This window comes from Lagenorhynchus albirostris, chromosome 11, assembly GCF_949774975.1.
Source record: "Lagenorhynchus albirostris chromosome 11, mLagAlb1.1, whole genome shotgun sequence".
NCBI lineage: Eukaryota > Metazoa > Chordata > Mammalia > Artiodactyla > Delphinidae > Lagenorhynchus > Lagenorhynchus albirostris.
This window is the reverse complement of record NC_083105.1, coordinates 102,192,569-102,217,525: the sequence shown is the minus strand read 5'-3', so window position 1 is coordinate 102,217,525 and position 24,957 is coordinate 102,192,569. Positions and strand designations below refer to the sequence as shown.

The following is a 24,957-nucleotide window of genomic DNA, read 5'->3' as shown; positions in this document are numbered from 1 at the left end:
GCGAAGACACACAGACAACCTAACTGTCCACTGATGGATAAAGAAAAATGTGGTGTATATACAGTTACCCTTGAAAAATGCAGGGGTTAGGGGCACTGACCCTCTGAAGAGCCAAAAATCTGTGTATAACTTATAGTTGGCCTTTTGTTCTGTGGTGCCTCTGTATCCATCGTTCCATAACTGCAGATTCAACCCACTGCCGATTGTGTAGGACTATACTATTTACTATTGCCAAAAAAAAAAAAATCTATGTATAAGTGGACCTGTGCAGTTAAAACCTGTGTTGTTGAAGGGCCAACTGTACACACACACACACACACACACACACATTATTCAGCCAATAAAAAAGAAGAAAATCCTGCCATTTGTGACAACATCGATGGACCTTGAGGGTATTATGCTTAGTGAAATAAGTCAGACAAAGAAAAAGACAAATACTCTACAATCTCACTTACACATGGAACCTAGAAAAACCAAACTCATAGATACAGGGAACAGATCTGGCAGTTGTCCGTGGTGGGGTTTGGGGGTGGGTAAAACGGTTGAGGGGGTCAAAAGGTGTAAACTTCCAGTTATATGATAAATATGCCCTGGGGATATAAGGCATGGTGTCTATTGTATATCTGAAAGTTATTAAAAGAGTAGACCTTAAAGTTCTCATCACAAGAAAAAAAACTGTAATTATGTGAGGTGACAGATGTTAACTAAACTCACTGTGGTGATCATTGGCAATATATACACATACCAAATCATTATGTTGTGCATCTTGGATTAATACAATGTTATTTATCACTTATATCTCAAGAAAATGGGGGGGAGGGGGTTGCCACATAGAGAATGAGCTTTGGTTTAAATAAACGTCAGGAGAATAGTCAAAATGTAGGCAAAGATCATTGAAGTCAGGTGCTTATAAAGCTCCCATGCTTCTATCACCTCTCTACCGAAACCATTCTACACTGTGTGTGCAACCAGATGATTATTTTCTCTTATGATTTAACTTGGAGTACCTCCTCACTGTATTATTATTTATAATAATAATATTATAATGTAATATTGTAATATTACATTATATTGTATTATAATATAATATAATATAATAATATAATATAATAATATTATATTATATTATAATATTACATTATAATGTAATAATGTAATATTATTATAATATTATTATTATTATAAAAATTCTTTTTCTTTTTCTTCCTTCAGTGTTAAATATCACAAGCCTAGGGCCAATGCACAGTTAACCTGGGAGGTTACTAACTTCCTAAAGTAAATACCTTTTTATCCATAGCATCTCATCCTCTATGACAGGGATCCCCAACCCCCGGGCCACGGACCGCTACTGGTCATGGCCTGTTAGGAACCGCGCCGCATAGCAGGAGGGGAGTGGCGGGCAAGTGAGCGAAGCTTCATCTGTATTTACAGCCGCTCCCCATCGCTCGCATTACCACCTGAGCTCCACCTCCTGTCAGATCAGCGGCGGCATTAGATTCTCATAGGAGCGCGAACCCTACTGTGAACTGCGCATGTGAGGGATCTAGGTTGCGTGCTCCTTATGAGAATCTAATGCCTGATGACCTGAGGTGGAGCTGAGGCGCTGATGCTAGCGCTGGGGAGCAGCTGCAAATGCAGATCATCATTAGCAGAGGTTTGACTGCACAGAGACCATAATAAATCAATTGCTTGCAGACTCATTTCAAAACCCTATCAGTGAGTGGCAAGTGAAAACAAGCTCCCACTGACTCTGCGTTATAGAGAGTTGTATAATTATTTCATTATATATCACAATGTAATAATAACAGAAATAACAATAAAGTAGAAATAAATAATAGAAATAATAATAAAATGCACAATAAATGTACTGTGCTTGAATCATCCCGAAACCATCCCTCCACCCCCCAACCCCTGGTCCAGGGGAAAAACTTCCTTCCACGAAACCGGTCCCTGGTGCCAAAATGGTTGGGGACCACTGCTCTGCGAGATGTCTAAAATAACAGCATAAAAAAGAAACATATTCTTTTATCTATAAAGGAAACGATGTTATCTGGCAATCTGCTCTCCAGAAAACTCTAGAAAGTCAATATTCAATAAGTATTAATTGAATGCCTGTTATTGCCAGACAAGACAGAGCGACTTTTCGTGTTAGTTTACACTGCTCCTTGTTGACTTAAGACTAATAAAGTAGATTTGAAGACAAAGAATTGTCCTGGAAAATAAAGAGGGATATCTCATAATGACAGGGAGGTCAGTTTATCAAGAGTATACAACAATCAAAAATGGGTGTGCAAATAATAACAGAGCTTCAAAATACATGAAGCAAAAATTGAGAATTCAAAGGACAAATAGAATAATTCCAATTATACCTGGAGATTTTAATACTCCTCTCTCAGCATTTAATAGACTGCCCCCCACCCCCCTGCCAATTTTTAGTAAAGTCATAGGAGATCTGAACAACCCTGTCAGCCACCTGGACCTATCAATATTTACAGAAGACTGTGTGCAATAACTAAAGAATATCATTCTTTTCAAGAGCTCATGGTAAGTTCACCAAGATGATCATTTTCTGGGCCATAAAGCATAAGTCTGAGAAATGATTACATCTAGTAAGGCTCATACTTTGCTGGTACACATGGTGTTTTCAAAAATTTTTACACACAAAACATTATTTATGTTCTTAAGTTTGATAAGGCAAATCATCAACTTCAAAAGCTTGAAATTTTGTTAAGAAAATCTGTTCTCTGTAGAATTAGCAAGTAAAGCGGATAGCATGTCAAGACTTGGGCAATGTTTTAGGGATCACTCATGCATTTCTTTAGGTAAAACCTTTATAATATAATTATATTCACAGCACATTTTAGAAAACTTGAAATACTCTACCATAGAAACTCCAGCTGTGGCCAGCTAATTGCAACTGCACTTTGTTAAACCAACGACTGTTAATATTTTAGTGCAGTAAGATCAATAGTGCAATAATTAAAAAAAAAATTGGTAGCATTTGAACACTTGTTAGGAGTTAGATTCTATTGTGGGAGAAGAGAGAGGAGAACGGAGACTCAGGAACAAGGTCATGTGAAGGTGGCTCATTTCTCAGTCTCCTGGTGAGGTTACCTATGGGCCGTGTTTCCTATGACACCAGCGGGGCTGGGCTTCCTGCTGAGGCCTGCACAAGCTCCTGTGTTCTGCTAGAACAGACAAGGCAGCTTCACACTGGCGGAGGAGCCTGCTGAACTGCATTCAGCTCCTGCGCGGCCCCAACAGGCTGCACGATGCCCAGCTCCACCGCCCCCCCCCCCCAGCGTGTAGTGTAGATAAAGAGAACAGCACACGGACTTGCTCAGCTGCAGCTCTGTCTGGCATGCGGGGTTCAAAGAGCTTTTTTTTTAATTGGAGTATAATTGCTTTACAAGGTTGCGTTAGTTTCTGCCGCACAGCGAAGTGAATCAGCTTTAGGTAGACACATATCCCCTCCCCCTTGGACCTCCCTCCCACGCCCGCCATCCCACCCATCTAGGTCCCCAGTGAGCACCAAGCTGCGCTCCCTGTGCTATACGGCAGGTTCCCACTGGCTACCTGTTTTACACATGGTAGTGTATTTATGTCAATCCTAATCTCCCAATTCATCCCACACCCCTTTCCCCACCCCGTGTCCACACGCCCGTCCTCTACTTCTGTGCAGATGGACCTAGAGTCTGTCATACAGAGTGAAGTAAGTCAGAAAGAGAAAAGCAAATACTGTACATTAATGCACGTATGTGGAATCTAGAAAAATGGTACGGATGAACCTCTCTGCAGGGCAGGAATAGAGAAAGAGCTCTGTGGTTGGCAGCACGCATCTCAGCTCCTTTCACAGGCTCGGGATAAAGCCACATGGAAAGTTTCCCGTCTTCACAGTGCACGCCTCTTTCCACAACTTACCTCATTGTTCTCCTCGGCTGTGTTTGCAGCGAGAGGTCTACACGACCCTCATCATTTTAAGGAGGGTGACACCAAGACACAGACTCTTCAGGAAGAAACAACTCCAGAAGAGTGAGATCGCCAATAAGCACGGGCAGTGAATCCAGGGGTGCGAGGCCACCAATACGTGTGAACTTACTCATCATAATTATTATTTTTTTCTAAGAAAAGGATTTCCTCAGTCAAACCTCCAGGGCATGGGATCAAAGAGAGATACTGACACAGCTGGACTATATTTTCTAGCCAATTGGCCTGGAAGGGAGAATCTAGACAGTGTCCTGGCAACCGTTTAACACGGCAGCAGTCCATAAAAGAGGGAAAAAGAACTCTGTAGACCGACTTTTCAAAAAGCCTTCTTTTGCTTCTTTATTTCTCTTTATTTATAAGGACAGTTTGGGGGTAATATCCAAGCTCTAGGGGTTGTCCAGGGTAGGCACTCTGGAAGAATTACTGACCCTGAGAATGCAGAGCATTCTTCTATAGACAGAAACTAAAGGTTTTAGTCCACAGTACAGGTTTTTTTTTTTTTTAAGACTATATACTTTAACTTATCATAAAAAGTATATCCCAAACCTACTGGCAGAGTATCTGATCAATTTTCTATTTCCAGTTTGATGTAGGTCACTATAAACCTTACCAGGACACTGTAATATCATGCTAGACAGAGTAGTTTATAAATAAAATAACGACAGGAGAAATTTATCAATAGTTACATGCCCTGGAAGTTCTCCCAAAAATGCATAAAAGAAATTATAAAAGTGACTATTAACACACAACAAGAAAAAAAAGCCAAAACCCCAAAGCCCACTATGTCAGAAGCATAGCAATACACACGGGAATCAGGTGAAATGAGAAGGCAGAGAGCAACCAAGGATTTAGTGAGTTACAGAGAAACAAGCGTGAGATGATCGTGTGAAAAAAAGTGACGGCAAACAAACAGCACGCATGTCTGTAGTTAAGGAGAGCCTTTCTCACCGTGCTGAACAAATGGCTGCCCTAGGAGCACGTGGACGGCTATGCCCATATGCCCTCCTCCTCGTCCTACGGGACGGCAGAGACCCCAGAGCAGCGTGGGAACGAAAAGAGCTGGTTAGTACAAAACAGAGACACAAGCACACTGTAGCAGCAGCAAACAGTCTCTAACCTCCTGACCCTTTTTACATGAGGCTCTGACTCGTAATTAGTTTGTCACTGTACTTCCAGCCTTCCGACCTCTCCGAGACGCTCTCTCTATCCACTGCTGGATCTGGGCAACATTATCAAGTGAGAGGCTTTTCTTTATTTTTTGCCTTTTCCTCAACCTTTCCCCATTCCTGTTTGCCTCCCACTACTGTGAGGTATCCAATTCCTTGTATGTATGAGCGAAACCTGTTTCAAGGAAAGGATCTAGTACTCGTCTTACACACACTGGCATAAACTTAATGCCAGGTATCAAGAAGCAGGCAGAACAAGCAAAGTGATGTCTGGCAGAGGGACAGACTGCTGACATCAGGCAGACGGCTCTCCATTCTGCCTGCATCAAAGATTGTACTGCTTTCCCTCTAAAATATAAGGCCTGCCGCAACTGGCTAGGAAATGTCATCAAACCATGACTATACCTTCCGAACTTAGAACAAAATTGCATTTTCGATATTATTGCTGCTTTCACCTGCAATATTTCTTTTTCTTCTCCTAAGACAAAGCTATGCTATCGTTTGGAGGAGACGCTCAGAGGGGGAGTTTTCCTTGACTCTTCAGTCATATGGATGTAATTACTTAACTATTATTTTTCTCCCTCAGCCGTATATTTTAAGATTGAGTGTGATGGAGATGTTGAAATCTGACTTTTGGCAATGGGATATGAGGTAATCTGTTCACTACTCTCCCCCATCCATCATATTCAAGATCTTGGGAGAGTTTCCTTCTTCCAAAAAAACTGGCATTGAATATGGTTCCCCTTCAGGCTGACTCATCACTGCCTCTTTTGCATTGATGAGAAATTGAAGGCAACAATTTAAGAATGACATAGATGGAGGGATCCACCAAGGAAATGGGAGCGAAGAAACTAAGTTTCAATCTTCACGTCTACTAGGTGATGAGCAGAGATCTTAAAATTTGCAGTTAAATAATATTCAATAGTTATTACCGTTACATTGCACTGTGTGTGCCTCACTGAGCTTACAAGGAGAGTTTTGTTTTTCTACTGAGGCAGGACAGTTTCTTAAATAAGAAAAGCAGGACAGTTACAAATTAGTGAGTATCTCTGAGAAGATTACATTTTTTTCTCATCTCAAGGATTCTTTAGTGTCCTCAAATCTGCTGAGTATCTCCTCTTAAAATATTCAGAATCATGTACCACCTTCCTCTACAGAAACTGACTCTGTGTTAAAAAAAAGTTTTCAGAAACTGATTATTTTTATTTTTCTAACTCGTACCCCAGAATCTGTAATGTGCTAGTACAAAATATATCAAAATAAAAGCATACTGGTTTTCACAAGACAATCAAAAGCAGTCTTACCTGGTCTGGGGAGGGTTTATGATTGGTTTGACTGGAATGGGAGGATCTGAAGTGGTCGTCCTCATAATTGTCGGCCATGAGCTTCATCCGATTTTGTGTCTAAGAGGAAATGATGCATAAGGTTAAATTTAGGTAAAATTTCTGTGACACACTGCAAAGTAACAAGTGCCTTAAGAATGTCCTAAGAAAGGGTAAAACGAATCCTGTCCGAAATAAAATAAGTTAAACATAGGATTTCTGAGGATATTGGGGGAAGAAAGTTTAGACACTATTATGGACTGAACTGGGTCCCCTCAAAATTCACGTTGAGGCCCTGACCCCCAAGCCGACTATGTCTGCAGACAGCCTTTAGGAGATAAATTAGGGTTCAGTGAGGTCATAAGGTGGGGCCCTAATCTGATGGGACTGCGGCCCTGTAAGAAGAGGAAGCGGGAGATGAGTCCCCCTGCCGCGTGGGGACGCGGTGAGGAGGAGGCCTCCGTGAGCCAGGAAGAGGGCCCTCCCAGGAACCAAGGCAGCCGGCACCTTGATCTGGGACTTCCCAGCCTCCAGAATGGTGGGAAAATAAATTTCTGTTGTTTAAGCCACTCAGTCTATGGTACTTTGTTATGGCAGCCCGAGCAGGCTAAGACAAGCACCTAAATTTCCACAGGAATTCTGGAGGGAGGAGTAACCTCCCTAAATTAAGCACTTTATTGCAGTGCTTGTTTTTATTTTTTAAAATAAGGACCGGATTATACTACATATAGGATAGAACTCGGCTAACTCTATTTTTTCACTTCATGATATCAATATATAGGACCCATCTTTCCAGGTTACCATAAAATTACTCACCCTATTTAACAACTATTCCATTTGGGGGGGGATGTTATATAACATACAGACCATAAATATTGGGGGAAAAGTTATCATTATCTGTAAATGAAATCATTATATACCTAGAAAATCCAAGAGAATCAATTGAAAAATGATTACAATTTACAATAAAGTTCAGCAAGGTGATCAGACAGAAGCTATATATTAAAATTCAATAGCTTTTCTTTACAACACCAATAAACAATTCAGGTTTTGGAAATGAATTGAAGATTCTGAAGTCCTTCTCTTCAACCCTAGACCAGAAGAGGATTATTATCCCACTGCCTCTTCTCCATGTCCACCAAAATGGAGGACTGGATTGGTAATTCTGTGTGCTTGGTTAATTTAAAACCCAGGTGAATGTAATACATATATATGCATAAAACATTTTAGAGAATTCCCTTTGCAAAGCAAGCAATTCAGAAAATGCACGGTACAAACACTATGCATAAAATCAAACAGCAATATTGTTAAAACCTGAAGTTTTAAAAGCATTAAAAATACATTTGTTAATATTATATGATTCAAAAATGTTCACTGTAGATAATCTAAAAGACAAAAAGAAAAAAGAAAAATTACCTGTAAATCCCTCTAACCAGTGATAATCATTGTTGCTATTTAGGTGCACCTGTTCAGCCTCCTCCCTATGAACATAAAAAGTAGCATGCTTTTCCAATTTATTCTCTATTTCTGCTATGATATGGTATTTTTTAAATTGCTATATCTTATGGTATATTTCGATATCTGGTAGGACATGTTGTCCTTCTCTACCAATTCTGCTTTGTCAAAATCTGATTGACACATTTTCTTTTCTAGATGAATTTAAAACATTTTGTCTAGATCCATAAAAAAGTTTAGAGAGATTTTTCTTCGGTATTTTTTCACATAATGATGCCTGAGCAAGGGTAGGGCCCAAGTGCCTGGGCCTGAATTCTAGTTCTGCCTCTTACCAGCTAGCTCAGCTGGGGCAAGCTACTCGGAGCCTCAGTTTCCTCACCTTTAAAATGAGAACAACAATACCTTCTCCCCATAAGACTGTTGTTAGGATTAAACGAGTTAATACAAGCTCTTAGAAAGGTGCGTGGCATACAATTGACACCCAATAAATTTCAGCTATCACCATCGTTATGAACATTTCTTTTCATGTCATTACGTATCACTCTAAAACCTAATTTTAACTGGCTGCATAGTATTCAGTTGAATAGATGTTTAACAAGTCCCACATTGCTGGGCATTTGGGCTCTTTACATTTTCACCTAGTAATATATGAACATTTCTAAGCCAGTTCCTCCCTCCAGGATATAATGACAGCAGAAGAAATACTTATCAAGAAATTGTCTGTGATATCAAATTTCTCTTTTCTGAGATGACTTACAGGGACCTTGAAAATATGTAGGGCACTCTTTCTTATGTCAAGCCGTACTTATGACAAATGGAGAGTCGTCTGCAAGGCAGCTCTGGGGAAGCATGAGGGAGAGAGCAAAGGGCAAAGGGGCGCACCGGAAAGTGACAACATGCTGCACCTCACTCACTTTCACGTGGGTAAGAAACATTTCCCCGTGGACTTTAACAGGACCCTGCAGCAAAAGTACACGTGGATGGTTATTATCTTAGAACATGACACGCAGTCTTAATGCCTGATACCGAGTGTGAGTTTAAAATCTTAGAGAAGAACTAATAAAGCACATGCAAATCCACTTTCAAGGCAGGATGTATCTCAAGTATTCCTCAGGAATGAGAATGAAAGCCTCGCACAAGAACTGATCACAGGAGACAGATAAGACCACAGGTTACTTATTTGATCCATGTAAGCGAATGAAGAAATAGCCCTAAGAACGTCTCCATTTCTGAAAGACATGAGGTTTATCAAAGTTAACTACTGTTCCCAGGTCAAATATTCATTAATTCGGTGTGAAGTCTGTTTCCTGCACAGTCAGAAGTTGAGCACTAAGTATCGGACACCTTGCAGCGCAGTAGATGTTATACAGACCATATAAACGACACTCTGCTCAAGAATCTCTTGTTCTACGCTCTTCTTAAGACTAAGACCAGCAAGCATGGAAGGTACTTTATATCCAAATAGTTTCCCTCTTGAACCATGCCACGTGCATGTGCAGAGAGCCGAACTCCCATGGTCCCACGACATGAAGAATAAAGTTGTTTGAAGGAAGCAAGGAGAAAAAAAAAAAGGACAGGAGGAAACTTGCTGAGATAAACTTTTTAAGCTGTAAACGCATATCTGTGTATACAGGTATACATACCCTCCCAGAGGAAAGGTTCATCGTTTATTCTGTTAATCTTTTCTTTTAGGACTAAGATGTCAATGCTCAAAAAAGGTGGTACAGAAACTATATGTTTCACAGAAAAATACTTAGTTAGGCTAAGAAACAATACATGTTGGTTATTCAAACCCAGGTATTAAAAGGTTGGAATTCTGATCAGAGTTACCTGGTTGTTCACTAATCTTTCCTTTCTGGTTTCTGATAACGCTATTAACCTACCTAAATGAGTTTTAGAAAAACTACTACTTAGAAATATTCTGAGATATTTTAGAAAACATATCATAAATAAGTCTTAACCTAACTAGCATTATTTCCAATTATAATTATCTTTAAGAAAGCATTAGAATTATTTCTGCCTACATTTGTTAAACTTTAGAAATCATTTTATTATAGTGAATTTTAATTAAACTTTAATTTGCTATTTTGGTTTTTGATATACAAAATGAGAAAAGCATAATCTTCATCGTTTTCAGGTGGGTTGGACTCTGTTGGTTATAAACTTAGCAAAATTTCAACAAATTACCTATGAGCTTTATTTTAAACTTCATTTCATGAAAAAGTATAAGTAGTCATTAATTATTCTATTTTTTAGTTTTTTTTTTTTTTTTTGCGGAACGTGGGCCTCTCACCGTTGTGGCCTCTCCCGTTGTGGAGCACAGGCTTCGGATGCGCAGGCTCAGCGGCCATGGCTCACGGGCCCAGCCGCTCCGCGGCATGTGGGATCTTCCTGGACCGGGGCACGAACCTGTGTCCCCTGCATCGGCAGGCGGACTCTCAACCACTGCGCCACCAGGGGAGCCCCATTAATTATTCTTGAGTTGTTCATTTTATACACACTTGACTGAAGATTATCCTTCTAGCTGGGAAAGCTCCTTTTCCACTGGTTGGACAGCTTTGGGGGGACTCCCGTGAAGCAGTGTGGTAGGCAGGGGATGGCAACTAGATTAGAGGAGACAACTGTGCTGAATTTAGCCCGACAGCAGTCATGGTCAGACTACCTTCACATCCTATTTATTTTCTCAGCTGGAGTGCAAGGTCTAATAGAAAAGTATGCTTCCTACTGACTTTGTTTTGCTTTTTAAAGAAATCAGTTAGATAGTTTAATTTTGGTCCTGATTAGGACCAAAATGTGGAAGGAATAACCATCCTGTGCATTCTGTGTACGGTAGCAGACTTTCTGTGTCCTTCTGACATGACATTACTCTTGCATTCCGGCAAACATGCGCTAAGCTCGTCTTGTACATTTCTTGCCCCAGATCTGGAATCAGCTGGTTTACCAAAGAGCTCATTCATTCAGTGGGACAGGATGCTGGGTGCTGGGTGCTCAGTGCTGCTGGATTACTGCTTTCTGGTTGTTTCAGTTGAGAGGTAGGAAAAACTTTCTTTCTTATTAAGAGGGAGAAAATTATAAATTAACAGTGATATTTTCAATTTAGATTTAAGATTCTAGATCTGCATCTTAAAGAATAAGTTCTTACTTAACTTCTTTGATTTTATACTTTATATATCTTTTTTCCTCTTATGCTGAAAAACCTTGGTTCCTAACAATAATGACATAATTACTTTTTATTTGCTTTATCCATCAATTTAATTCTTTGAAAATACCAATACCAACGTAATCACTATCAATATGCCTTCAGAATGAACTTTAAAATTTCTCTGCATTATATTTTCTTCTCATTGGAGTATATCTTACTGAGAATGTACAGAGAAAAATCTGTAATATATAAGGTTAGTTGAACTAATTCTCTGCTGTATGTGACTATGCAACAATTTAATAAATAACTAGATTCATTTGTTTCAGTTTGTTTACAAAATTCAGGAATTGCTTTCCCCTCTTTCTGATGTAATTTTATTTTTGATTATGTAAAACATCCGTATGATTCTAGAGTCAAAACTATATAACGAGGTATAACGAGGTACTTTCAGAGAAGACTTGCTTTCAATCCTGCCTTCTCTATCCTATTCCCTTCCTCTTTTCATAGGAAATTTTTGGTGTAAATTTTAAATTTACCTTTAAATTGTTCTTTATGTAACTGTAAGCAAGCATACACTCTCACAAACATTTATGAATTTACCCACTTTTCTCACATAAGAAGTAGAATATTAAATACACTATTCTGCATCTTGCGTTTTCATTTAACAACACATTCAAGTAGTCACTTCATAACAATAGAGATGTTTCCCATTCCCTTCTACAGCTGCACAGTACTCTACTCCATTGGATGTATTATAATTGATTCAACCAGTATCCCACTGTTGGGTATCTGAGTTATTTCTAATCTACTGCTACTACAAATATCGTAGCAAACACTATAGTAGCACACACGGAATTACCTTGTATATGTGTTATTTTGTAATTTTGAAAATGTGTCTTTGGGACAGATTCCTAGAAGCTTCACTTCTGGGTCAAAAAGTGAAAACATAGGTAAGTAATGTTATTACATGTTGCCAAATTCCCTCCACAAGAGGTGTGCATTTTGCGCTCCCACCAGTAGAGTTTTACGAGTGTGTGACACACGCAGCCCTGTCAACCGAATATGCTGTTAAACCCTTCCTTGATTTTGGCCAAACAGCACCTCAGTTTGACTTTACCTTAATATGAGTGCGGTCGGGCATGGATTCATGTTTAGAGACTATCTACATTTCTTCCCCATGATCTTCCGTTTTGACTATTCCCCCCACCCCCCATTAAGTTGTTATCTTCTTCTCCATTTTTAGGAATGCTCTTTTTTGGGATATTAGCTCTTGGTGATGTAAGCTGCAATTTCTCTTCTGAAGTCTGACACCTGTCTTAATTTTCAGACCCCACACTCTCAACTATGACACTATCCTGTCTGTATCCACTGTTCTTCCTTCTGATCCTTATACTTCCTCTCTTTAGTTATTTTAAAAACTTCAAGAAAATATTGCCCGTCTAGGATCTTAAGTCTTCAGAGAAGTAATCTCCTCTGTTACATCCTCCTCGTTGTGGACTGACTGTGAGCTCACCCTAAGGGTCACCTGTTTTTTTCCATGGGAATATTGTGATGTCTGGGCTGTTGAAGGATCCCAGCAGTGATACTGTAATTGCTTCTGCTAGGCTCTAATGGGGCATACATTTTTATTCTAATATTTCAGGTAGGAGCTTCCCACGCCCAGTGGCAGTATCAATTTATACTCTAAATCTGCTGGAGATACAGGCTTCAGAATTCTGACATCTTATAAGGGACCTGGGGTTCCTTCCCAAGGTCACGGCAGAGAAAAGCTTTTCTCATCTACCGGTGGTAAAGGTTTGACTCAATTAGTCTTACTTCCTTTCCCTTGAATGGCACTCATCTGACTGTCCCATCTCGCGGCAGAAGTTCAGTTCCAGGTCCCCGGTTCATGTCATCCTAAAGTCTCGCCTTCTTTCCCTGTGTGGGCACTAAAACCCAGCCCCAGCCCTAACTGGTCAGACTGGTCATAATGCCCAGGGCTGCTGCTGCTTCAGTTCACACCCCTCTTTGCTTCTGACACCTGCAGATTTTTTCTGTCAATTGAGCTCAATCATGCATCACAAATTCTGAGAGGGGATTAACGCTTATCCAGTATCTTCAGGTTTGGAACAAAAGGATTTCAGTGTCATCTGGAACCTCTGTCAGAGTCTAATAATCTGTCTACATGTCTTTTCTTCCCATGGTTTGTGAGTCTGTGAGGGCTGGGACAAAGACTCACTCACCCGTGTAGCAACCTAGTAACTAGTAAACTTGCCAGTATACATACATATATATATATACACACACATACACACACACATATACACACACACATACACATATATACACACACATACACACACACATACATACATACATATACACACATATATACACACATACACACATACATATATATACACACATACATATACACACATACACATACATATATACACACACATACACACAATACATATATACACACATACACATACATACACACGCATATACAAACACACATACATATATACACACATATACACACACATATATACACACATACATACATATATGTATACATATATATATATATTCCTTAACATACGTTTGTCAAATTCAAGAATCTATTTTCCATGGTTGTTACATTTGGGATTATATTTTATTATTGTTCCAGCAATGAGCTTCATATTTTGAAAGCTTTTTCTATGAAATTACCTTCATTAAATAATGCTCTTTTCCATTTGTATTAATTAAAAATAGATACACTTACCAAACACAATTGCTCATAACTATGAAAAATCCAGCATTACCACAATGAGTTATCTCAGCCAAAAGAAAAGAAAATAGACATTTTAACTAACTAGCAGAGTTTTATCTCAAATAAAAACAACTGCTGTTACTTAGAATAGGTTCAGAAAGGACCCCAGCACCCAGGCACTCTGATTTATAAGCACGTATAAGGTTCTTTTCTTTGATTTCCTCATATACAAATTGATTTATGTGTGAAAAGGAGAACTTCTGACTATAGATATTCAGGTATTTATTTTGTTACTCAGTGGATTTTTTTTTCTTAAGGTTTCATGTAATCTTCTCTTATCTAAAAGGATATACTTGAATACATCACCATTTATGGCATTAAGCTCATAGGATATCTGTTCTTTCTACATATTCTGTATTTCCTAGCAAAACTCTACTGTTTTTTCCCCTCTTGGTAGAAAGCAAAGAAAACAAACACCAGCAAACTTTCTGATTTTTCTTTTAAAGGAGCCTACGTTTTTCCATCTATTATAATCATTCCTTAGTTCTTAGAAAGGTTTGTGTGGGATTCCTTGCTTCCCTAACTCAGAGACGCACATATTCCTTCCTTCTCAGCCTCCAGAAAGTATTTATTAATCTTAATGCTTAGTCCTGATTATTATGTATGTCTAACACTTTCTTATATGCCATGCAGACTGTAACTTTGAACCCTGAAGGACGGAAGCTTATTCTTTCTCTCTTTCAACAAATATTAACATGAGAATAAAGACATATTCAGTGTTTTAAAACTAAAAAATACTTAAAATACTTTATAAGAATTTCTATTCTATTTCTAAATTTTGAGAGCTGTCCTGTTTCTGGCAGGCCCGTGGTGTGTATCTGCAGTATACTGGGGTGAAAAATCAGAGCCAGATCCATAAAGTTACAGGAATGAAATACCCTGTAGGCCATCTTGTTTATACTGACCCAAACCAATGTCTGAAATGAGACTGTTTAAAACAAAGTGCGATTGAAACTTTATTCCTGATCACTGCCTCAACTTTCTAGCACATACTTCTCATCCTTGCAATAAACCTAAAGTAACCCTTTAGGTTTACTTTTTTACTTGCAGTAAACCCAGTTTTAATGTTATAAGGATCATTTCTTCCAGTTGTATCTGTTCTCAAAGCAACAGAAGCACTACATTCTGCAAAATAACCAGAATGTTTAGGGGGAATATTAGCTGGATCCAGTGAGACTCACCATCATATCTAAGAAAAGAACAAAATGTAGGTAGATGTTTTCTGTTATTCTAGAAACCAGTGAACAAAGGTCAGTATCCGAGAGCATTTACCGCAGCTTTGTTTATGGATTACGCGATCTGGGCGGCTAAGTATACAGTTAAAATGTTACAGATACAGAGGCCACGAAAAAGAGAAGTGACACTAAATTCCTTCACATGTAACAGAAAAGACCGACCCCCCCATTAAAAAAAATCTTAGATTGTGTTAAAAACAAATTAAAAAAAATCATTTTCTCAAGGATGGCAGCACAAACTATAGGTATCTATTACAATGCGTTCCAACCCAACAATTTTAGTGCTGCAAAGCAGGAAAGTTTAGTACTCTCGCTTCAGACAGGACACCCTTTCCTTAGTAAATACACAGAAATTAACTTTAATTTATTTGATGCTTTTTATATAAAAAAAAAGTAAAAACGTTTCCCCCTGTTTGAGGAATAGCTGAGCAGGCAATGGGGTAATCTTCAAGAATTTGAAGCACTTTTAAGCACACACACACACAGAAAAAAGATGCCTTTTAGATAAGAAGGATCAAAATTCTTAAAGTAAGAAGTTTTGAGGGAATTTTATGCTTTCCTTTTACAAAATCATGGTCCATGTGTGGAAAAGGAATGAATGGAATTGACTCAAAATAAAGTTAACTATAAATTGTACACTCATGAGCACGTACACTGAAGTATCTTTAAACAAACCCAGGGATGTGAGGGCCATTTGGGTTCTTACTGGAAACCATCCATACGGAGAGCAACTGACAGAAGGCCAGACTCTGCAATACCACCTGTTCTTCCTGTTCTGTGAGACTTCATTATAAAAGGATTTCTCTGTACATATGTGCTTTCACAAACCTTCATATGTGGTCATGCTGGTAAAATCAGCAAAAAACGACCAATGCGTTCTAGGTGTCTTCTCTAGTTTCCAAAGTTACTTCTTTTTTTGTGAAATTGAGCTAAATGGCTTTCAGTCTTTTGTGTAAAGGAAAAAATCCCCTGACATTTATTAGAATCAGGCCTTTCTAAAACAAAACAAAAAAAAAGGATTAAATTTAAAAAAGTATCTTAGGGCTTCCCTGGTGGTTGGGAGTCCGCCTGCCAGTGCAGGGGACGTGGGTTCATGCCCCGGTCTGGGAAGATCCCACATGCCGCGGAGCGGCTGGGCCCGTGAGCCATGGCCTCTGAGCCTGCGCGTCTGGAGCCTGTGCTCCGCAACGGGAGAGGCCACAGCGGTGAGAGGCCCGTGTACGGCAAAAAAAAAAAAAAAAAAAGTATCTTAAATGATCTCATATATTTACGGTTGTGGAAATACTTCACTGATCATTTCAATAAACTCAAGTATTTGAAAAACTCTGATTTCTAGAAATAAACAAGAAGCACCAGGCATAGATAGGTTCTAATAAGGAATGAATACCCATTAAGGATCATTTAAAAGGCATCAGTGGCTGAATAAATTAGTGAAACTAGACAGCAAAACTCGTCTGCTACTAGAGGTATCATTTTCTAAAACACATCAATAAGTGACTGGGGCTGGCGGGTAGTGATGAAGATTGTGATTTCAAAAAAACTGGGTTATCTGAATACTGGCAATAAAGTTCAAACTCTACTGGGGTCACTTATATCTAAACCTAGAACATAACTATTGTCTTACTAAAGAGAAAAGGTAGCTTTGCCTAAGTCTTCCTTCAGAAATAAAGGTTAGCTTTAACTTGCTGCTTCTAGAAGATGGAGCAGACATACTTTTCCCCATACCTCTGATAAGTACAAAAGTAAAACTAAAAAGTAACTGTAAGCTATACATACAAATGTAAAACTACAGCCACACCAACATAAAAAGGTGGAGGGAAGACAGACTGGTTAAGGACACTGGGACCCAAAGAATGTCACAGGTGGTAAGTTCCCTGGATTTTCTTCTTGCCTCATATATCAGACCTGGAGCTGGAAACCAGCGACCTGGAAGCACCAACAGTCACAGACAACAAAAGCCTGAGCTCTCTAGCCCAGGAGGCCTAGAGGGGAAAGGGGCAGCCTAGCAAGATAAAAACATTTTAGACTATAATCACTCTACTCCAAAGGTCACAGGAAAAACTGCCGCCCATGGCAGCAAAGCTAAATGGTGAGCTGGGGCCTGTACCCCACAGCCTCTCCTCCCCCCGGGCAGGTGTCAGAGGAAGCCAGGGAAGGGGCAGTAACCAAGCCCCCCCAGTGGCACCGGGGACAGGCGGGCGGAGCGGTGAGTCCCACCCTGGGAAGTGTCAGAGGAGGCCCAGTGCTGCACAGCAGGAAGGAGGCCACCCTGCAGTGCTTACGGAGGGAGTCCTACACATCCCGGCAGGAATAAGTCCGGGGAGGCCTAGCAGGGGTACAATTCATACCGCTGCCCGGAGTGACGGGGAGCCCCACTCCCTGGGTGTCAACAGAGGCAGAGGGGAGCCTGGATTTGCCTCCACTGGGCAGTAATGAGGCCTCACCACCCTCTCCTCTCTGGAGTGTGCCAACGAAAACCAGCTGGCAGAGACGGTTTAAATAAGATCCAGAGTCACAGGGCGTGCCCCAGACCCCAAATGTCCAGGCACCAATGAAAAATCACTCCTCATACTGAGAGCCAGGAAGATCGCCAACTGAATGAAAAAAGACAACTATGGTTAAAGGCACAGGGGAAGCGAAAACCTTCTTCTCGACAACAGACTTAGGTATTTGGGCAGCAGCTGATTAGCTACCACAGCGGGACTGTGAGGGGCCGGAAGCAGCCAGCAGCTGCCCCGAAGGCCTGTCCACAGAGCACCGCCCTCCCCAGCAAGCCTTGGTTCACCTCCGCCCAACCCTGGGACAGGTCGGGGAGGCAGGCAGCGGGGGCTGCTGTGTCTGCAGTAGACCTAACTCTTAGCAGCCGCTTCCGGGAAACTTCTAGGTCAGGAGAGCCTATCCAGTCCAGGTCTCTGTAGCCATCTGACCACAGTTAGTCTGCAACTGGGTTCATCTAATCACCCAAAACTACAGCTTTATTTTGGTGGTAAGGACACCCCAGCCCCAAGAACCAACAGCACCCCTGCACTTCCTAGGCATGTGCAGGTAGGTCCTTTTGACTAGCCTCCCTGTTTTTAGGTTAAGAAAAATTCCTTCTTTCTCACACATGTAGCTCCTTCCATTTAGATAAATAATAATAGTAAATATTAATTTTATCAACTCAGAAGTTATCAATATATTTTTACTTTTATTGATTTGAAAATTATTAATTTTGAAACTTATTGATTTATTAATCAATATTAATGGACAGCTGATGTTTATAATATAAGTGATGTTTAAAAGTTCTTAATTTATGTAACTGAGGATTATACTCTCCTAGAAATACACAGCAATTTACTGGCTAAGGATCAGTTCTAACTATATCAAGATGTGAAGTACAATTTATTACCCGATTATATGAAAGACTAGTTCATGAAATAACTGTGGCACTTAACGTGAATAGGTTAACGTAACCAAGAGTTAAAAAAAGAAAAGGTACTAGATATTTTTGCTAAGGGATCAAATGCAGAAAGATTGAAAACTTTAGGTTCTTTAAGAAAAATAGAGAAAATAACCTGAAATCGATAGCATTTAGACTGAATTGTTTTCGGTAAGGAATTTTTTTACCCTACATTTATTTTACCTCTTCAAAATACGGCTGTAGAATTTTTAACTCCCATCCTCCTTGTTTCCAGGAACAGATCTTTAATTTAAAATGCCAAAACAGCAAAAAGCCTGTGGGGTACATAATATCACAATTACCTGTGATACACCGTGCCATAAATGCTTAAAGCATTCTCAACACATGCAAATCATGGAAAAAAGATCTTAAAAGCCCTGAAACCTTATAAAAAACGTCCAGCAGTTCTCATCCAATAAAGCCGATTCTGAACTCTTAACAATGGGGTGGTGTACAGAGGGCATCTGTTTGCTGAGTTATATTATGTAAGGATTAAAAGAATGGCATGTGTTAATATTTTCACACAAGTGTCAGAAAACAGTAAAAAGTAAACATAACGCCTATATTCTCTCTTGAGTAAGCAAATACATTTTTCATGGCTTTAACTGGTACTTCTATTTTGATGACTCCAGAAATCAGTATTTCTAGCTCTCCTGAAATTTTTATACTGCTTTCTTCTAAAAATGTTATTGTTTTAGGTCTCATGCTCTGGTCCTTGATTCAACTGGATTTAAGTTTTGTATATGGTGTTAGGTAAGGGTCCAAACTCATTCTTCAGCATGTGGATGTCCAGTTTTCCCAGCACCATTGTTGAACTGACTGTCCTTTTCCCATTGAATGGTACTGGCACCTTGTCAAAAATCATCTGGGGGCTTCCCTGGTGGCGCAGTGGTTGAGAGTCCGCCTGCCGACGCAGGGGACGCGGGTTCGTGCCCCGGTCCGGGAGGATCCCACATGCCGCGGAGCGGCTGGGCCCGTGAGCCATGGCCGCTGAGCCTGCGCGTCCGGAGCCTGTGCTCCGCGGCGGGAGAGGCCACAGCAGTGCGAGGCCCGCGCACCGCAAAAAAAAAATCATCTGACCATGTATGTAAGGGCTTATTTCTGGGCTCTCTATTCCACTGGTCTGTACATCTGTCTTTATGCTAATAGCACATTGTTTTGATGCTTTTAGATTTATAGTAAGTTTTGAAATCAGGAACTGTGAGTTCTCCAGTTTTGTTTTCTTTCAAGATTGTTCTGGCTTATTCAGGGTCCCTTGAGATTGATTCCATATAAATATTAGGATGGGTTTTCTATTTCTGAAAAAAAGCATCTCTGGAATTTATATGTGACTGCATGAATCTGCAGATTGCTTTGGGTAGTAGTGATATTTTAACAATTTTAAGTCTTCCAAAACCATGAACCAGGAATATTTTTCCATTAATCTATGTCTTCTTTAAATTCTTTCAGCAATGTTTTGTATTTTTCATTGTACAAGTCTATCACCTCCTTGGTTAAGTTAATTCCTCAGTATTTTAATCTTTTTAATGCTATTGTGTGTGAAATTGCTTTTGTAATTTCTTTCTCAGTTTGTTCATTGTTTGTGTATAAAAACGCAAACAAATTTTTATATGTTGACTTAAAAAATTTTTTTTTTGAAGATTACTATTATTCTATTTTATTTATTTATTGGCTGCATTGGGTCTTAGCTGTGTTATGTGGGATCTTTCATTGCGGCACACGGGCTCTTCGTTGCGGGCAGGCTTCTCTCTAATTGTGGCGTGTGGGCTCATCAGTTGCGGCACGCAGGCTCTCTAGTTGTGGCATGTAGGCTCCAGGGCGTGTGGGCTCAGTAGTTGCAGCATGAGCGCTCCAAAGTGTGTGGGCTCTGTTGTTGTGGCATGCAGGCTTCAGAGTACGTGGGTTCTGTAGTTGTGGCACACAGGCTCTCTAGTTGTGGCATGCGAGCTCAGTAGCTGCAGTGTGCGGGCTTACTTGCCCCATTGCATGTGGGATCTTAGTTCCCCAACCAGGGATCGAACCAGTGTCCCCTGCACTGCAAGACAGATTCTTAACCACTGGACCACCAGGGAAGTTTTGTATGTTGACTCTTTGCATCCTACTTTGCTGAATTCATTTACTAGTTCTAACAGCTTTTTTCTCTGTGAGAAATCCTTAGGGTTTTCTACATATAAGCTCATACCACCTGCAAACAGAGATAATTCTGCTTCTTCCTTTCCAAATTGGAGTTCTTTTATTTATTTATTTATTTTTGCCTAACTGCTCTGGATAGAACTTCCAGTACTATGTTGAAAAGAAATGGTGAGGGACTTCCCTGGTGGTCCAGTGGTTGAGACTTTGCCTTCCAATGCAGGGGGTGTGGTTTCGATCCCTGGTTGGGGAGCTAAGATCCCACATGCCTTGCTGTGAAAAAACCAAAGCTTGAAGAAGCAACACTGTAACAAATTCAATGAAGACTTTAAAAATGGTCCACATAAAAAAAAAAAATCTTAAAAAAAAAAAAGGCAAAGAAGTGGTGAAAGCAGGTACTCTTGCCTTGTTCCTGATCTCAGAGGAAAAGGTTTCATTTCAGTCTTTCACTATCGAGAATGATGTTTGCTGTGGGATTTTCATATATGGATTTTATTATGTGGAGGTAATTGAGTGTTTTTATCATAAAAGGGTGTTGAATTTTGTCAAATCAATTGAGATGATCATGTGATTTTTTCCCCCTTTATTCTGCAGATGTGGTTTATTACATTGATTAATTTTTGTATGTTGAACCAGCCTTGCATTCCGGGAACAAATCCCTCTTAGTCATGATATATGATGTTTTAATATGCTGTTGAATTCTGTATGCTGGTATTTTGCTGAGGATTTCTGCAACAATGTTCATAAAGGATACTGGTTTGTAGTTTTGTTTTTTTGTAGTCTCTTTGCCTGGCTTTGTTTTCAGGGTAATGCTGGCCTCACAGAATGAATTAGGAAGTATTCCTTTGCCTTCAATTTTTGGGAAACATCGGAGGAGGAGAGGTATTAGTTCTTCTTTAAATGTTCTTCTTTAAAGAATTCAGGGATGAAGTCATCAGGTCTAGGGCTTTTCTTTGTTGGGAGATTTTTGATTACTGACTCAATCTCCTTACTAGGTCTAACTCAGATTTTCTATTTCTTCATGATTTAGTCTTGGTAGTTTTTTCGCTTCTGGGAATTTGTTTCATCTAGGTTATCCCATTTTTTGGCTTACAATTGTTCACAGTACACTCTTATAATCCTTTTTATTTGTGGAGAATCAGTAGTAATGTCCCCATTTTCATTTCTGATTTTAGTAACTGAGACTTCTTTTTCTTCCTTAGTCCATATAGCTAGAAGTTTATCAATTTTGTTGACTTTTTCAAAGCAAAAGCTTCATTGGTTTTTCTGATTTTTCTCTCCTGTTTTTCTGTTCTCTGTTTTATTGATTCTCTGCTTAAATCTTTATTATTTCCGTTCTTCTGCTGGCTTTGGGTTAGTTTGCTTTCCTTCTTCTACTTCCATAAATTATAAAGTTATATTGTTGATTTGAGATCTTTCTTGTTTTTTAATGTAAGCATTTGCAGCTACAAATTTCCCACAGCACTGCTTTCACTATGTCCCAGAAGTTTTGGTAAGTTGTATTTTCATTCACCTCCAAGTATTTTCTAATTTCCCTAGTGATTTCTTCTTTGATCTATTGGTTGTTTAAAGGTGTATTGTTCAATTTCCACAACTTTGTAAATTTTTCAATTTCACTTTCGTTACTAATTTCTAACTTTGTCCTGTTGTGGTCAGAGAAGATACTTTGTATGATATCTATCTTTTAAAATCTATTGTGGTCTAACATATGGTCCATCCTGGAAAACACCCCACAAGCATGTGAGAAGACTGTGTACAGGCATATCTTGGAGATACTGAGCGTCAGTTCCAGATTCATGTGATAAAGCAAATATTGCAATAAGTGAGTCATGTGAATTTTTTTCTTTCCCAGTGCATAAAAAGTTATGTTTATACTATACTGTAGCCTATTAAATGTGTAATAAAAAATTAGACTTTAATTAAAAAACATTGCTAAAAACTGCTAACTGTCATCTGAGCCTTCAGTGAGTTGTAGTAGTAAAATCAAAGATCACTGATCACAGATCACTGTAACAAATATGATAATAATGGAAAAGTCTGAAATATTGTGAGAATTACCAAAATGTGACATAGAGACACAAAGTGAGCAAATGGTGTCTGAAAAGTGTCACCTACAGACTTGCTTGATGCAAGGTCGTCACAAACCTTCAATCTGTAAAAAAAAAACAAACCAAAAAACCCCAACAACAACAACAAAACATAGTATCTGTGAAGCACAACAAAATGAAGTGCAGTAAAATGAGGCATGCCTGTCTGCTGTTACTGCTGGGTGGAGTGTTTTGTATATGTCTGTAATGTTTAGTTGGTTTACTGTGCTGTTTAAATCTGTTATTTCCTTACTTATGTTCTGATTGTTCTATCCATTACTGTGAATGGGGTAATGAAGTCTCCAACTGTTACTGTAGAACTGTCTACTTGTTCCTTCAATTATGTCAGGTTTTGCTTCATATATTTTGATGGTCTGTCCATTGATGTGTAAATGTTTATATCTGTTTCACTGTCCTGCTGTATTGAACTTTTCATTAATATATAACATCCTTCTTTGTCTTTTGTAAACTTTTTCAATTTAAAGTCTGTTTTCTTATATTAGTAGAGCCACTTATGCTCTCTTATGGTCACTATTTGCATGGAGTATCTTTTTCCATCCTTTCATTTTTAAACTTTTTTATGTCTCTGGACATCAAGTGGGCCTCCTGATGACAGCATGTAGTTGGTTTATCTGTTTTTATCCAATCTGTCAATCTCTGTCTTTTGATTGGAAAGTTTAACCAATTTACATTTAAAGTAATTACTCATAAGGAGGGGCTTACTTCTGCCATCGTGCTATTTATTTTCTACATGCCCTATAGTTTTTTTGTCCCTCACTTCCTGCATTACTGCCTTCTCTTGTATTTAGTTGATTTTTTTTTTTGTAGCAAAATGTTTAAATTCCTTTCTTACTTCCTTTTGTGTATATGCTATATCTATTTTCTTTGTGGCTACCGTGGGGATTATATCTAACATCCTAAAGTTATAACTGTCTAATCTGAATTTACACCAGCTTAACTTCAATAACATATAAAAACTCTGCTCCTTTACAGCTCTGTCCCCACCCTTTCTAGCTGTTGATGTCACAAAACTACATGCTTATACAATGTGTAACCCAAAACATAAAAGTAATTCTTCTTAATGCGCCAGTCTCCTAAATTACGTAGAAAACAAGACGTGGAGCTACATACCAAAGTTACAGTAATATGAGCTTTTACACATAATTTTTTTCCCTTAAATCTATTAGTCTCTTAAATGATGCATAAAACAAAAACTACAGTTACAAACCATTGTTACAATAATACTAGCTTTTATAATTGCCCATGTATTTACCTTTATTGAGATCTTTATTTCTCCATGCAGCTTCATGCTACTGTCTAGTGTTGTCCTTTCATTTCACCCTGCAGGACTCCTGTGAGCATTTCTTGCAGGGCAGATCTAGTGGTCATGATCTCCTGCAGCTTCTGTTTAACTCAGACTGTCTTAATTTCTCCCTCATTTTTCAAGGAGAGTTTTACTGGATATAGGATTCTTGTTTTTTTCTTTTAGCTCTTTGAATATATCAGCCTCCCCAAAAAAGTCTTCTGGCCTCCAAAGATTCCAATAAGAAACCTGCTGAAAATCCGACTGAGGATCCTTGTATGTGATGACTCTCTCTTCATCTTTTGAAAGTTTGATTATAATGTGTCTCACTTTGAATTCATCTTACTTAGAGTTTGTTGAGATTCATGAATGTTTATATTTATGTCTTTCAGCAAATTTGGGAAGTTTTCACCATTATTTCTTCAGATATTCTCCCTGCCCCTTTCCCTCTCTCTTCTTCTGGGATTCCCATGATGTGTATGTTGGTCCACTTAATGCTGTCCCATAGGTCCCTAGGCTCTGTTCACTTTTCTTAAATCATTTTTCTTTCTGTTCCTCAGCCTTGATAATTTCCCTTATCCTATCCTCATGTGCACCGATTCTTTCTCCTGCCTGCTCAAAGCTGCCTCTGAATCCCTCTAAGTGAGGGATTTCATTTCAGTTAATGCACTTTTCAGTTCCAGAATTTCTTTTTAGTTTCTTTTTAGGTTTTATGTCCCTTTACTGATATTTCCATTTAGCCACATATCATTTTCTTTTTTTTTTTTTTTTTTTACATATCATTTTCTTGACATCCTCATTCCAAAAGGGAGAAGTTGGAAGGAGTAAAGGGGTTGTCAGTTCCAAGCAAGTTTGAAATCCAGCAGAACACATTCCACTAGGCTTCAAGGC

At 39.1% G+C, this 24,957-nt stretch overlaps 1 protein-coding gene across 2 annotated transcripts in view; it reads right to left on the bottom strand.

Moving 5' to 3' along the window:
* Positions 1–24,957, bottom strand: part of ERC1 (ELKS/RAB6-interacting/CAST family member 1) — a 415,242-nt gene that overhangs the window by 48,552 nt on the left and 341,733 nt on the right. For both annotated transcript variants that reach the window (XM_060164429.1, XM_060164430.1), the window contains exon 17: positions 6,458–6,556. In XM_060164429.1, coding sequence (XP_060020412.1) covers positions 6,458–6,556 — 99 coding nt within the window. The remainder of the gene's footprint in view (positions 1–6,457; positions 6,557–24,957) is intronic.